Source organism: Harpegnathos saltator, unplaced genomic scaffold (genome assembly GCF_003227715.2).
Source record: "Harpegnathos saltator strain DR-91 unplaced genomic scaffold, Hsal_v8.6 scaffold467, whole genome shotgun sequence".
NCBI classification, from domain to species: domain Eukaryota; kingdom Metazoa; phylum Arthropoda; class Insecta; order Hymenoptera; family Formicidae; genus Harpegnathos; species Harpegnathos saltator.
Window position 1 is genome coordinate 1,115,760 of NW_020230280.1, and position 14,236 is coordinate 1,129,995.

Genomic DNA, 14,236 nt, shown 5'->3' on the forward strand with positions numbered 1-14,236 from the left:
TTTGTGTTTATATACGTACATTATATATACATATTTTTTATATATACACATTATACATATCAATTATATTCATACATGTATATCTCTGTACTCTCTCTCTCTCTCTCTCTCTCTCTCTTATTGTTATTATTATTAGTATTATTTCAAACATTCTAATAATGGAAAAAGACGAAGACAAATTGTGAATATGACATTATGTAGAATAAAATAAGTACGTAATGAGTGCTCAGTTCGGCTCATATATGTCGGTTTGTACAAGATTTATAGTAGCTGCAAATTCTGGTCAACACCGATTTCGCGATTTACATTCGATTAACGGGATTAACGTTTGATTTACGCGTTGAGCGCGATATTCGCCACCGCAGGATTGTTATACGCACGGTTATTATACGCTGACCGTTTTGGAGTGACGTAATTCACTCACTAAAAGTTCAGCGTGTTTATTGTCAATAAAAATAAAAAAGGAACAGGCATATTTCGTAATAGCGGCGCGCTACTGCACACTACCGAAGCAAATAATATGCCATTTTCTGTCTATCGGCTTCTGACTTTCAATAACGAGATCTCGAGTCATTATTGTTATTTAATCGCCCAAGTAATACATGATCTTAAATGCGAAGGAAATTTTGTAGACATCGGTTGATCGAGCCGAAGTAGTGAAAGGAGAACTTTTCTTTCGTATAAATTATTACGAAATTATCACGAACGTGTGTATTACGTAGTGATATGTAGTTTACCAAAATATCTCAGATAATCGGTGCGGAAGTAGAAATCACGGTTCACCTCGGAACATAAACTCGCAGATTTTCGATTTTTGTTATTTTGTCAACAAAAGTCAACGCTTGCTACAGCTGCACGATATTTCACGTACAGATTTTAATCAGTACGCGAGGCTATTACGTTGTTCAATTTAACTTTGTCTCTGTGGTGATGAGCCTAGAAGCGTGCGTGAAAATGCAGTTTGTAGGAGAAATATCTTTTTTCTAGGTTGTTTTATTTTGAAATTTTGAAGATAGAATGCAACTTGCACATATGATGTAATAAATGTCGCAATTTGCGTTTTTATATTGAAATCTACACAGATCTTTTTGGTATTAAAAAGATCTTAGCATATTGAACTACTAATGATAAACGTTATATTAAATTGTTTTCAAAATTTTTGTATTATTAAAACCACAGATCTTTCACGTACATATTAAATGGGATATGGGAACATTAAAAAATATTTAGATCGATAGTGAACACAGATTGATCAACTTATTAATATTTTAACTTAATGCAGTTAGTAATGAGATCGCGTACTTTCTCGATATGTAAGCATATGCAGTTAAGGCGTTCCTCCTATTTCTTCCGTAAACTACATTTTCATGGCGTCAAGTTGATTACGCGTTGGAACTAAATAATCTCCGTGTTCGTATAATCTCTTTTCCGTCTCTTCTCGAAGCGCATTGGGGGTCATCGGGACACGAAGTTGCGACACTTCAGGTTTCATTGACTCCGACTCCGAAATAATTGTTCTCTGCGCTAGAAAGAAATTTCTGTGTATAATAAGCGGGATTATCGGGCCGACTGTTTTCGTGCGAAACAGATTAGTGCGCGACGTGAGAATCGCGGTATAATTTCGCGACTGAGACATTTCAGATACCCGATTTGGCAAGAATTCGCACAGCGTGGTTGCACGCGCCGCGACGTTTATTACTGTAGTTAGTATTACGTGGTTCAATCTCAGGACGGAAATGCCACTGGTCGGACAGCTGGTAAACGTTCTGAATACCTGTGGTTTTTCTAATTTGCTTCAGCCGCGTGAATCTATTTCCACTTATCACTATATTATTCCCTTTCCCTTTCCCGTTGCACGCGTCTCGTTACACTTCAGAGGATCATGGATAAAAATGTCTTCTTTTCTTTTATAAAAATGACACTTGTATATATTTCAAATAACATGTAAAGTCAAGGCACAAAGAATTGCTTATAATGATTAATTTTCAAGTGGAAATTTGTTAACGTAGTAGAAGCAATCCAGGGAGTGTTGGAATCACCGAACGGTAGTCTCGCGCTGGCAATACACCGCAGTTTGTCGATTTTAATCTCTCTTTTTTAGTAGGAAAACACAGGATCTGTCATAGCGACGCGATCGACCGCACGAAGAAAGCGCCTTGCGCACTTGGACGTAGTGCGCTACTTTGCGCACGGGGCGATATCGCCCAGGCGCGCGGCGTTCACGTGCGTAAAAGAGCACGCGGTATCTGCACACACGAGATACTTAATAATTCATCGCGTACGATTTATGTAATTACCGAGCCCCTCGATACTTTCACGCGTAAACTTACGAAACGAAATCCCGGTGATACCTGTGCGATGAGAAAATTATAACTTTCCACGCGAACGTAATCAGCGATTAGGGATAATTGCGCCGGAGCTTTGCCCGCGTGCTCGTTTCGCCACGACGATGAAATTTGCATCGCCGCCACTTTATTCGCGCCGGGCGCTGTTCCGATTTATCAAGGTGTTCCGAAGGCGATTCCATTTTCACTGCTTCTCGCGCTGATCGAAAGAGTCTGGAAGCCTTCGGCGGTCTTCGTCTTAGATGATGAAAGCCTCTGGCCATCCACCAACGATACCACGGATGATCGTAAACGTCCAATTTTCCGCTCGGCCGTAGTTTAGTAGTTTGCAGAAGCGTGCGTTGGGGTGATGAGGAAGAAACGCACACTCGCGCGGGTCTTGCCAATTGCAAGGCAAATCCCGGCCTTGGAGTGCCCATCTTCATTACCAGCCTAGCTCGTCTTAGTCGTCGCCGCCCGTCATGACTTCCATAAACTCTGAAAGCGCGCAAAACGCGGTGAGCGTTGGTATAATCAGGCGGCGCCTCATGTTTCGCGCGCGGCTGCGAACTTGGCGAACCACCTTAGGCGAGAGACTTATTGAATGTTCGATCGACTTTGCTATTAGTGCTAGGCTACGTTGAGAGCACAACGCCGACATTGACGTGCGTGAAACAAATTTCCTTGGCTCGAGGCTTCGTAACTCGAACGGATTTTAAATGAACTACTTGGTTTCTCCGAGAAGTATCGTGTGTGTTATCTGACGTTGCAAATTGCACTTGTTAGGTAAATTCTCGGCGAGATTTCTCGAATATATTATCTTGAGTGTCACGCAGATTTCCCGCACGTGCTGTGTCCCTTGCAATTAGTGGCCGTCAAATTTGAAATGTTTCTTGGACACAAGTTGTTATGTAGTGTAAACATGATTTTAGATCAACACTGTTGGTGGATACAAAATACTTTCACTGCACTCTCTATTATAGTAAGACAGGACAAGACATACGTTCTACATATGATTAATCTATGATAAATTATTGTACTTAATTTTCAAAAGATCAGGTTTGAAAGACAAATTTTCAAGCGTTAGTTTAAATATTAGTGTATTAGTTTATCGGTTATTACGTGTGACTGGCATGCAGATTTTCGCATGCCAGGATTGGATAGATAGTGCGGTGTTGAAAATGTAGGAGACTTAATGAAAAGAAGTACCGTCAAAGTCGAGGGTCCCTGAACCATCGGCGTCGATTTCCTCGATCATTAGGTCAAGCTCCTCCGGCGAAAGTTTGTCATCGAGTTCGTGAAGAATGTCGCGAAACACGTCGGTGGTTATATAGCCGTTGCCCTCTTTGTCATACAATCGGAATGCCTCGCGTAATTCCTGCTGCATTGCTTCCGTGTCCTCTTCCACTAAGAATCTAGCGGCCAAGGTGCAAAACTCTTCGAACTCGAGTTCTCCAGAGCCTGTCGACGGTAAAGATATGCGCGTAAAAATGTCAAGTATGCAATAGCAAATAAAGCATAGTTGAACAAACATTCGATAAGTCTCTCGCTTAAAGTGTTGAGAGAACGTCGTCGCGAGGTCGGTAGCTTTTCACTCACCATCTTCATCTACTTCCTTGATGATTTCGTGCAACGTATTTTCACTGAGTTCGTAACCCAACATGGTCAATATCGTGCCCACCATATCAGTACCGATGCAGCCCTTTTTCTCGTGATCGAAAGCATCGAAAGCTTTCTTTAGAACTATTCAGAGGAACGGTAGTTTGATATTTCGGATATTTTTACCTTGATATACTTTTTCAAATTATCTTTTAAGGATTTTAAAGATATATCGTATCTCTTTTTTTTAAGATAATACTAATAAAAATATATCGTGTACCTTTCAAAAATATACTTACGGGCTATTTGGTCCTTGGTTAGGTCATCCTGCAATCGTGAGAGAAATACGAATGATTACTTGACGATAATTATCTAAAATATCAATATCGACTCACTTTTGCTATAAAGATTACATTTTCAAATAATGAAGGAAATTGAGATAAATTTCTGTACAAGAAATATATACAGTAACATAAGAAACATAAAAAATTACTAATATTTTTTATTTTGATCACATTATTTGATTAAATGAACTTGAATCGTGCGTCTTTTTACTGTAACTTGCATACAAGAATGTCATCATTTGGAAAATTTTATTCTTGCGTTTGTAAAAAGTTATAAGACTTGCCATGTTGCGATGTTAACTGTACGCGCTTCCCACGGTACGTTAGCGTCGACGGTTTATCCGGGTATGCACCAGATTCTGGCCGTGGACTTCTGTTTTAAGTGGTCATAACGATGATCTCCTGGCACGTGATTGACCAGGTAATACCTACATCCCGAGTCTAGTGGTTTTCAAATTCATCGAGGACGCTCGCCCCACCCCGGTTCCATGAACGCGCTTCAATTGTACGTACGAATCTAGCGTACCTAATTTCGAAAATCACCCATGCCTTTAATAGTCGCGCGTTCGATTTGTCGATAAGCGTCCGAAAACTCTCGGCGTTCCCGCATTTGCGGAATTTAATGAGAGCGCGTTACGCACAATCAATCTTAGTCGCGATAATTAACCGTGATACGAGTCGTTTAACATTCTGATGATGCAGCTGCATCGATTCGCTTAAAGCTTATTTCATCTTTAATTTCGAAAAACGTCAATTATACGATGACATAGTCTCGCGTCTTTCGGCAAGAGGCCGTTGATGAAACGCCTTATATTATTACGTCTGATGTGCCCGCGCCGTCGTAATAATCGAGACCTCACAGGCGGTTTATTGTGAAATTTTGCAATCTTTCGGAACGTCTTGAAATTTATGAGCGACACGATAAGTGGCGCGAGTTGCGTGGATGCAACAATAGACGGACAAAGTTGGCTCATGGCCGGAGACGGCATGGCTAAGACTAACCGAAGACGGTTCTATGCAGCAACCGTGCGCGTCTTTATTCTTAGACTCCTAATTATAAGCTCATAAAGCCCGGTGGCTGTTATTATATTTAGGCGATTTTATCGTCCATTCCGGAATACTACCGTTTGCTGACACGCGCATTGTCCCCTCGAGTTCCCTCGAGGCACGTGCTGCTTCATTCCGACGAAAGTTCACAATAGATTATGGCTGCTATTACAGAATCGGGCGTATAACGTTGCGTCTGGTGCGTGCGAAGCACGTGTACTGCCATTGCCAACACGCGCGCGTTGTATTTTCAGGTCTGACTTGCACCGATGACAGCTATAGACTATAATTAATTATAGGCTCTCTCTGCGATACAGTAAGGAATTACAAAGGGTTGTACAAGCACCGCGATTTTATATTTTTATAAATATAAAGACAAAGTTCGTAAAAAGGATGATTATGCTTTCACATGAAAATATTCCTGATTTTTACAAACAATTCGGCACACCAAGGAAGTTTTATGGATCATAAAATATTTTATTAATGTACAAATATTTCCGATAGACTTCAGTTTTAATATTATTTTTTATTGAAGTTTATTGTTCACAGGAACAATTACGATTCAAATCAAATAGGAAATAACACAAGGGTTCATTTTTTACTGAATATTATCACTACTCATCTGAATTCACTTCTTTATATGATGATTTTATATTTGATTATTTTGAGTTTTTATTATTTTATATATTTTTTTATATAATCGTTCTATTAAATTTTATCACATTTCGTTTTGTAGTTTCTTAGGTTTGTACATCGCGTATGTAGTTATACGTCACATAGGCAAAGTATATTATAAAATATTTCGACGTTTGATGAATTACATTTTGCACTTGACAATATGATGCCAAAATTCTGACACAAAGGACACTGTGCAATCTTGGCAAGCTAATGGATCTATAAATTCCGCGATATACCAATAACTGTCGCTATTATATTGCAAACATTATCTCAAAGATTCCAAAGTTCCTCTTTTTTAATTTATATATATTATATTCAACAAAAATACTCGCGAATACACTCCGTATATATATTGTCTTGCTAAAAAATTCTCGAATCCACTTTTTAAATTAAATTTAAATTTACATTTAAATTACCAACCGAAAACTTTCGATCCCTATTTCCGCATTTCGCCATAAAATTTACATTTTACAACTATTTCTTTTCTCTTTTTGTACAAACGAATTGTATATGACTCCGTCAGCGTCGCATATAACCTCGAGCAAGAGATTTCGGTTTGTTTGCATAGGCACACTCGTTGTGTTCGACACAACGTGGGCGATAGACGAGACATCCACCTCGTGCCAAAGTCGTAATTTATCCTGTCATGACCTCCATGAATTCTGAAATGTAAACGCCGCGTTCGTCAGGTATGCATAAACTAAGACGAAGTGGATTAGCACCTGTGCGCTACACACGATCTCTCACCTTCGAAATCGAGCGTGCCAGATCCGTCAGTATCCACTTCCTCTATAATCATATCAAGCTCCTCTGGAGATAGCGCGTCGTCCAACTCGTGAAGAATGTCTCTGAACACATCGGTAGTAATGTAGCCATTACCTTCCTTATCGTACAATCGGAATGCCTCTCGTAGCTCTTGTTGCACCGCCTCGGTATCGGTGTCTTCCTCGAGAAAACGCGACGCTAACTTACAGAACTCCTCGAACTTTAATTCGCCGGTACCTAAAAGCGATTGTAAATTTTCGATGAAACTCTTCCGGCTACGTATCTTCGGATTTCTTTGGCAAAATTGGTAAAATCTGTTTGCAATAAAGAACTATGCTACATTTTCAGATCATACTTTGAGTAAAACATGAACTCGAGGATTTTAATTTCATTTCCGCAACAAATATATTATCAGACATTGTTTTCAGTACAATAACTAAATAATAAAGATCGGAATGTAGCTGACGAATGTAATCGTAGTTTTCTTCTCGGTTCGTTTCCTTGTATATGTGTGCATTAATAATATCTTATATTTACCCCATGTGTCGATCTCTGAAATAATGTCTGCAAGTTCGGTCGGTGAAACTTCATGACCAAGCATACCCAAAATTGTACCGACCATATCTGTACTGATACATCCCTTCTTGTCGTGATCGAAAGCATCGAATGCCATTTGCAAATCTATTTATGAAAATTAATTCTTAAGTTCTACGTACTGCGTTCCTAAATACGACTCAATAAACTAATAATTGATTTAAAAGAAAAGTCGTATATTATTCGATATTTATTCGAAGGACGAGGACATGAAAATTTATATTAATTTAACACAAAAAATTTATTTACGGGATATCTGATCTCTGCTAAGCTGAATTTCCTCCTGCAATCGAACAAACACCATTAATCATTGATACATCATTAATACATCTCTTATTTCTCAACATCCCGCGAACGTAACGCTTCATTTGAATGAAAAATTAATACTTATTTTTTATTTAATTTATATTCTGATTATCAATAGTATATTTTAAAAAACACACACAAATCACTGTGGGAAACTTTCGTGCTTATTATTTCGCGATTAATTCACATGATCTCGAAATATTCGCTACGACGTACATTTACGCGATAATTACCATATTGTTAAATTTTCTCGCTTTCCTAATACAAACAAGTCAATCACAAAGTACAACGGACGATTAACAGATCCCTTTCGTATAACCAACTCAGTGCACCGATGAAAAAACCGTACTGAGCTTTAGTGAACTAATTAGCAGCGCGATACCACAGCAACACACCTACGTTCGGTGTCAATAGATCACCACCACCACATACACACACACACACACACACACACATAATCATGTGTCGAATCAAAGTTGCTATAAAAAGATTTTTATTTAGGACGCTCTTTCACGGCTGTTTATTTGCGAAAGAATTAACACGCCGACGCAGTTGAGTGTGAATACGCGGGTTTTTAATTAAAATAACGAATGTTTCGAAAATTTAATATTGTGCAACATTGTTGGTTGTTGTGAATACGTAAATACCGTTGTCATTTGTATGAAAAGCTCGTAATCGCGCATTTCTTAATTAGGAGCGTTATAATATCGAATGATCGTACAGTCGTCGATCTCTATATAGTTCTGTAGTTTAATTCTTAGGTTTTTAAATGACACCGGATTAATATTTCCGTAATGGTTGATACACATAGCTAATTTGTTGTTTTACTTGCATACAAAAGTAATACAACTCTGTAACACATACTTTCTATTATTTTTATATGATGTGTATCGTCGCATCGGTTTCGTTCGCTTATAGCGAAACTATTCACGAACATGAAAGCAGTTATACATAGCTGCACATCTAGCGCAGGTTAGATATAGCGGTTTAGTATTGGCATTGCATCCTTTTAGAGGATTGCAGTGGATTGCCGAGCGGCCGCTGCGCAAAAAAAATCGTCTGGCAACTATCTTTAACCTCGATATATGTATGTTAATCCTCACTGGCCAATCAGATAAAGCTTCGACGTTAAATCGAACTACTGACCTAACAGCTAAAAATAATCTTGGGTAGAGGGAATCGCTTCATTACCATAATAACCGACTCGTTGCAGATTACTAAGTTTAGGATGGTTGAAATCGCGATTTCCTGTCGATCGCTTCGATTTTATCGTGTGTCTGTTTATATCTTTATGTCTTCCCCGAAAACTTTTCAAAAAATTCCCTCTCAGTTTTCTTCCGTCCCCATTTGTTCCGTTTAATCTATTTACATGGAGAGAGTGTGATTCTCAAATGTCGTTATATCATAATTATGCGATATTACCAGAGGCAAAATGGCGATTACATTATTTTAGTGATTGAATTGTGATTATATCATGATTGAATTTTTTGAGTAAACTTCTTCCAAGTGTTGAACACTATAAATTTTCCCGATAATTATATATAAAAGCGAAACTATATCCAAACGAAACCTTGTTTGTGCTTTTGTGCGAATTGCGCGGCTCTTACAATATTGAGATTTATATAAAGTAATATCTTGAATGTGTTTTTATTATCGCTTTATATCAGTAATATTCTCTTTTTCTCTCGGCGTTCTTTTGAATAGCACATAATACCCCCCATTACCGTAATCCACTGTACTTGTTCCCGGAACCTGACATTGACTTATGTGACTTTGGGCTGTTAGCCAGATTTAACCAAGTCCAAAGCGAAACGAGATTTCTGACACATCCATTATCTAACGTCATGCGGAGCACGTTTGAAATGGAAATATACAGAGCTCCAAGCAATTAGAGGAGCGTCTTGAATAAAGGTCTACATCATTTAAATATCTAGAGTATTGAATACTTCTCTCAGTAACTATCTGCGATATTGGAGAAAAGTATTCACATTTCTGCAACTTTTTAATTTTATATTTTTTACCTTATATTATAGCTTTTTAGTCTTATATTTAATTCGAGTAACCGAATTGTTTATTCCGTGTGACACTATATATATTTATTCTTACCTATTAATTATTTTAAACCATAACAAAAGAAGATATTTAAGCATAGTAAAGTGTAAATCTATGGGCAGATCCATAACTTTATAATTTTTATTTTTTTACAACTTGATTCGTTTTTCGATATATTTTCTTACAACTACGTCGAATTAAATTTTCCGAGACAAAATTTGAGACGAATCTGTACTAAATAAAAAGAAGGGTCCACACATCCTCTCGTTACACCGTGCACGAATCGGATTCATCCTCATCCTTATCCTCTACTATCGATAACGGTTGTGCGGTATTAGGATGCGGGTGCGGCGGTAACGGGGGCGGTTCGGTTTCTCGATTTACATATCTGAATTTTTTAAGTCGCCACGAGTTGAGCTGCGACAAAGTCGGCTCGATGCCGGAAATGTAACTCATGTCATCACTCGACGCCGAACTCCTTGAATTCTTGCGAGGCAAGTCTCGTGTCGGTGGCAGGAGTACGGTGTATCCGCTCTCTTTCAAGTTCTGCGAGATCGTGGGTATCGTGTTCCTATTCGCGGATTCGACAGTGTCGCTTGAAAGCCCCCTCGGAAGTACCATAACGTTCGGAGTTCCGCGCTTTACTATCACGATTCGTTTGCTTCCTCGCAGCATCACTGGGTATCGTCGCACTATAATGAACATTAGTATTGCACTCAGAAAACACACTGTTAACAGCGATATCACAAATACACTAATAATCACGTCCATGTCAATATTATCATCAGCGGATAAGCCGTCCTCAGACCTAATTGATATGCTCATACCCAAACAGTTGAGCGGCGAGAAACTCAAGTTGTCCAACGAACATATCGTGTAGCTCTTTCGCGGCTCAATCGGCAGGATGTAGTGACCATTGACTCGTGCGCACTGTACCGAGTTGTTTAAGCTGGAGGTGTTCAATCGCACCTTGTTGTCGAACCATATAAAAAATATATCGTTTGAATCCGAGACGTTAAGCAAAGTGGACCCGTTCACGAGCTCCGTCACGGAGAAATTGTGGAGTCGTAATGATATTTCGATATTGTTGGACGAAAACATCCGAGGCGAATAATTTGCAGAATACAGATGATTGAAAATAGTTTCGCAGTTGACACTCATAGTGGGTCCAGGTGTTGTCGTTGATGTTACGCTGCTATGCGTCGTGTCGTCGACACTCGTCTCTTTTGTCGTCCGTTGATTGCAAAAATCCGCATCCGTGAAGGTTTTTCCGCGGTTTGCTTCGGGCGAACTGCAGATCGGGATATTTTGCACTACCCCTGGATGACGTATTATCATGTCTTGCATCCACTTGAGATTGCAATCACAGTTCCACGGGTTATTGTGAATTGACAGGATTAAACTATTTTTATGCGAAATTACTGAGTCGAACAAGCCTTTGGGCAGGGTAGAAATGTTGTTGTCATTTATAAATATCTGTCTTATAGAGTCCATCCATTCGAATGTATTCGCATCGACAGTCTCTATATTCGAATATTGTAAATAAAGATTTTCTAGCCTGATAATGCCAGCGAAGAGTCGCGAGTCAATAATTGTGATATGATTGTATCGTAATGCTAATTCTTTTACATTATAATATCTAGTGCTCCCTCCCGTGATATTCCGGAGAACTTCCGCATCGCTGATAGCTTGTTCGAATTCGAGATTTTCCAAATTTACCGCGGTGTCTTGGAGTAAAAATTGCTCAGCCTCTTTTATCTCGTTGTTGTTGATGGAGAGATATTCCAGTCTTTTAAGTGGACGGAATGTAGCCCTCCTTAAAGTAGATATGTTATTATCGTGTAGTTGAAGTTTTATCATTCGTTCAAATATCGGTGAGGAAAATGCTTCATCGCTTAACATGGTCAGAAAGCAATTAATAAGTTCCAATCTCGCGACCTCTACGTCCATATTTAACCACTTATCCTGAAGCTTGTTATCAGAAAATCTCGAATTTTTGAGTTTCAAGTTTTTGATGATTCTCAAGCCGCAACTAGTCTACCAAACAATTAATGCTAAAATTAAAAGTTTGATTTTATATGTTCCTACTTAACCCTTTCACTTCTGAATATTTTTTAAGTGGGCAGTAAAAGTCAGCTTTCAGTAATAATTTTTCTTAAAAAGTTACGTATTTGTATATTTATTTATTTATGGAAATTATAACTTACCGAATAATTTTTTGAATATCTTTTAATCTTAATTAATATAAAATTAACAATAAATTCTATATTTTTCGGGAACATATGTTGCCACAGTAGTGAAAGGATTATATTATATTGCACTGTCGATACTTTTTTGCACACAGTATGAAATTATAATTATAATGGTACCTTGAAATGATTTTCGACAAAAGCACTAATCACTTTTCCTGGATCGTATCCTGGTATAGAAGAACAGCTTACGCTATCGCATGTTCCCTCAATGCGACAGTACTCCTCACCATTGTTATATGTCGGTAGATTCGTTAATAACGTTTCTTCTTCTCCTTGTCGAGTGTTGCTCAAAATACTCGTGGTATTGCCAATCGATCCCTCTGTCGTTTCTTCCTCGTTGTTTTTAGCAGCGAAGTAGCTGCTTGCAGCGAATAGCAATAAGACCGCTATAAGCACCCGACATGCACAGGGACTGCGTTCAATTATATCCACTTTGGAACAATGTGTAAGTATTGGAAATAGAACAAATAAATGTCAATTTTAAACCCCATGAATCGAATGTTTCCCGATGTTTATCTGATAAGAGAGAAAAACTAGACAAATCTGATGTCGCGCATACACACAAAGGAAATTACTTAAAAGAAATAAATCTTTGATTTATATAATTTTGAGCACGAGACGGTCCAAATTAAATATATACACTTATGCGGTGGATATAGAAAAAATTTTATTTTAAATATACTCTAAAAAACATATGGAGTGCACTTATCGTTAATGAAGTCCAACAACGCCAATGTTCACGAAGTAAAAAAGAAACACCAGATTTAATCGGATACTTTATTAGTATATAGATTTGCCCGTGTCTTTTAATTTGGTAATTTTTATTAGTTTGACTCACACACGCCTTTGACCAAGGTACTGAAATTTGGAACAGCAGAATATATCGAAAACCGCAAGTACTTCCAACAGCACATAAATCTCTTTACCAACATCCAAATCATCTCTGATATTGTTGGTCGCGTGCCAGACTTACTACGCGATACAGTGCGATTGACAGAACGTGGAACATTTCGCTGAATCTAGAATCGTGGTCTGGCTGCAGTCGACATTGATTAACGTTATCGTGTTCGCTTATCGATGCACATATCTCGTATTGATTGCCATGGAAGAATTTCGATATATTATCCCACCCACGCATCTTTTCTAATTCGATAGCAATGTGCCGATAGACCGCTAACTTGGATATCTTATCTTGTTGAAATTACAAGGTGGCTTATTGAAAATAGCAGCGAAAGATATATATATACATATACATATATATATATATATATTGATGTATATATTGATATATATATATATATGTATTGAAATATTTATTGAAACATTTGTTGATTCGTTCGAAATTCTGCGCATTAATTTGAAGAAATAAGAGACATGAAATAACAAATGGAGGATGCTTTTGCTTATGTGAATTTTATTCATTTGAAAGTTTCACATATACACGTTAATTATTAACGACATAATAAACAATGACATATAGACATTAGAATCTGAGTAAACGACCGAGTTGCGGGCCGATACGAGAAAAATGTTTCATAATACGTACATATCACGTAATAATTATCATAATATGATCATATACATGTAACATTATGTATAGACATATACAGACGAAGTTTGTGTAGGTGTGTCGCGTAATAACCATATATATATATTTATATATATATATTTATATTTATATTTATAACATCGATGTAACATTAGGCGTGATTTAGTCTCGCGTGTGCGTGTATTTGTTCGTGTATAACATATCTCGCGTTTAAAAGTATTTAGTGGGTGTGTGTGTGTGTGTCTGTATGTATATATTGAATCAATAACTAATTTTCATCTCCTAATTTTACACGAACTTTAGTCTTTTTATATAATATACATAATAGTCACGATTCTTCGTTACATAAAGAGAAGACAATGAAGAAAGGGGATAGAACATTTCATACTAGATCAACGTCTCGTGTTCGGCTCTTGCTGTGTGTAGGCGTATGTAATGCGTGCTCATGTGTTCGTACGCGTGTGCGTGGGTGCGTGTTAACACAGAATTACGAGGTTCCTCGAGTCGTGCGAAGAAGCGACATATGGGCGAGCACCGAGATTATAAAGTTACATCCTTCGATCGGGAGTTAAGCTCCGTTTGTCGTCCCTCAGACGCGCGGCTGCCATCTGCGCGGTCTGCGATCTGGGACCATCGTTCGCTCACGTGTCCCGCTGGACACGCACGAGTGTATCAGGGATGCGTACGCGTTCGCGTTCAGGGTATCGCGCGCTATTATACGAAGTA

General features: G+C 38.2%; 3 protein-coding genes across 3 annotated transcripts; all 3 read right to left on the reverse strand.

Moving 5' to 3' along the window:
* Window positions 1–336: 336 nt before the first annotated feature.
* Window positions 337–4,693, reverse strand: LOC105184998 (troponin C). Its single transcript, XM_011144177.3, has 5 exons — window positions 4,552–4,693; window positions 4,223–4,250; window positions 3,924–4,067; window positions 3,534–3,785; window positions 337–2,822 (listed from the first exon to the last, which is right to left on the reverse strand). Exons 1-5 carry the CDS (start codon window positions 4,552–4,554, stop codon window positions 2,788–2,790), a joined length of 462 nt encoding a protein of 153 aa, XP_011142479.1. The 5' UTR covers window positions 4,555–4,693; the 3' UTR covers window positions 337–2,787.
* A 1,881-nt stretch (window positions 4,694–6,574) lies between these two features.
* Window positions 6,575–8,067, reverse strand: LOC105184997 (troponin C). Its single transcript, XM_011144176.2, has 5 exons — window positions 7,891–8,067; window positions 7,601–7,634; window positions 7,295–7,438; window positions 6,740–6,994; window positions 6,575–6,654 (listed from the first exon to the last, which is right to left on the reverse strand). The coding sequence occupies exons 1-5, from the start codon at window positions 7,891–7,893 to the stop codon at window positions 6,629–6,631; spliced, it is 462 nt and encodes a 153-aa protein (XP_011142478.1). The 5' UTR covers window positions 7,894–8,067; the 3' UTR covers window positions 6,575–6,628.
* A 1,909-nt stretch (window positions 8,068–9,976) lies between these two features.
* On the reverse strand, window positions 9,977–11,659 carry LOC105185032 (leucine-rich repeat transmembrane protein FLRT1). The gene has a single exon (XM_025302034.1). The coding sequence runs from the start codon at window positions 11,657–11,659 to the stop codon at window positions 9,977–9,979; it is 1,683 nt and encodes a 560-aa protein (XP_025157819.1).
* Between the last annotated feature and the right edge of the window lie 2,577 nt (window positions 11,660–14,236).

What these genes read in the sequence shown, in the direction of transcription:
- LOC105184998 (XM_011144177.3), bottom strand. An exon ending in AACCAAGGACCAAATAGCCC is followed by an intron (nt 4,068 to 4,222) that starts GTAAGTATATTT and finishes TCCTCTGAATAG; the next exon opens with TTCTAAAGAAAGCTTTCGAT. An exon ending in AGGGACCCTCGACTTTGACG is followed by an intron (nt 2,823 to 3,533) that starts GTACTTCTTTTC and finishes GCGCGCTTTCAG; the next exon opens with AGTTTATGGAAGTCATGACG.
- LOC105184997 (XM_011144176.2), bottom strand. An exon ending in TAGCAGAGATCAGATATCCC is followed by an intron (nt 7,439 to 7,600) that starts GTAAATAAATTT and finishes TTTCATAAATAG; the next exon opens with ATTTGCAAATGGCATTCGAT. An exon ending in TGGCACGCTCGATTTCGAAG is followed by an intron (nt 6,655 to 6,739) that starts GTGAGAGATCGT and finishes TTTACATTTCAG; the next exon opens with AATTCATGGAGGTCATGACA.
- LOC105185032 (XM_025302034.1), bottom strand. Translation starts at nt 11,659, where the DNA reads ATGGACGTAGAGGTCGCGAGATTGGAACTTATTAATTGCTTTCTGACC.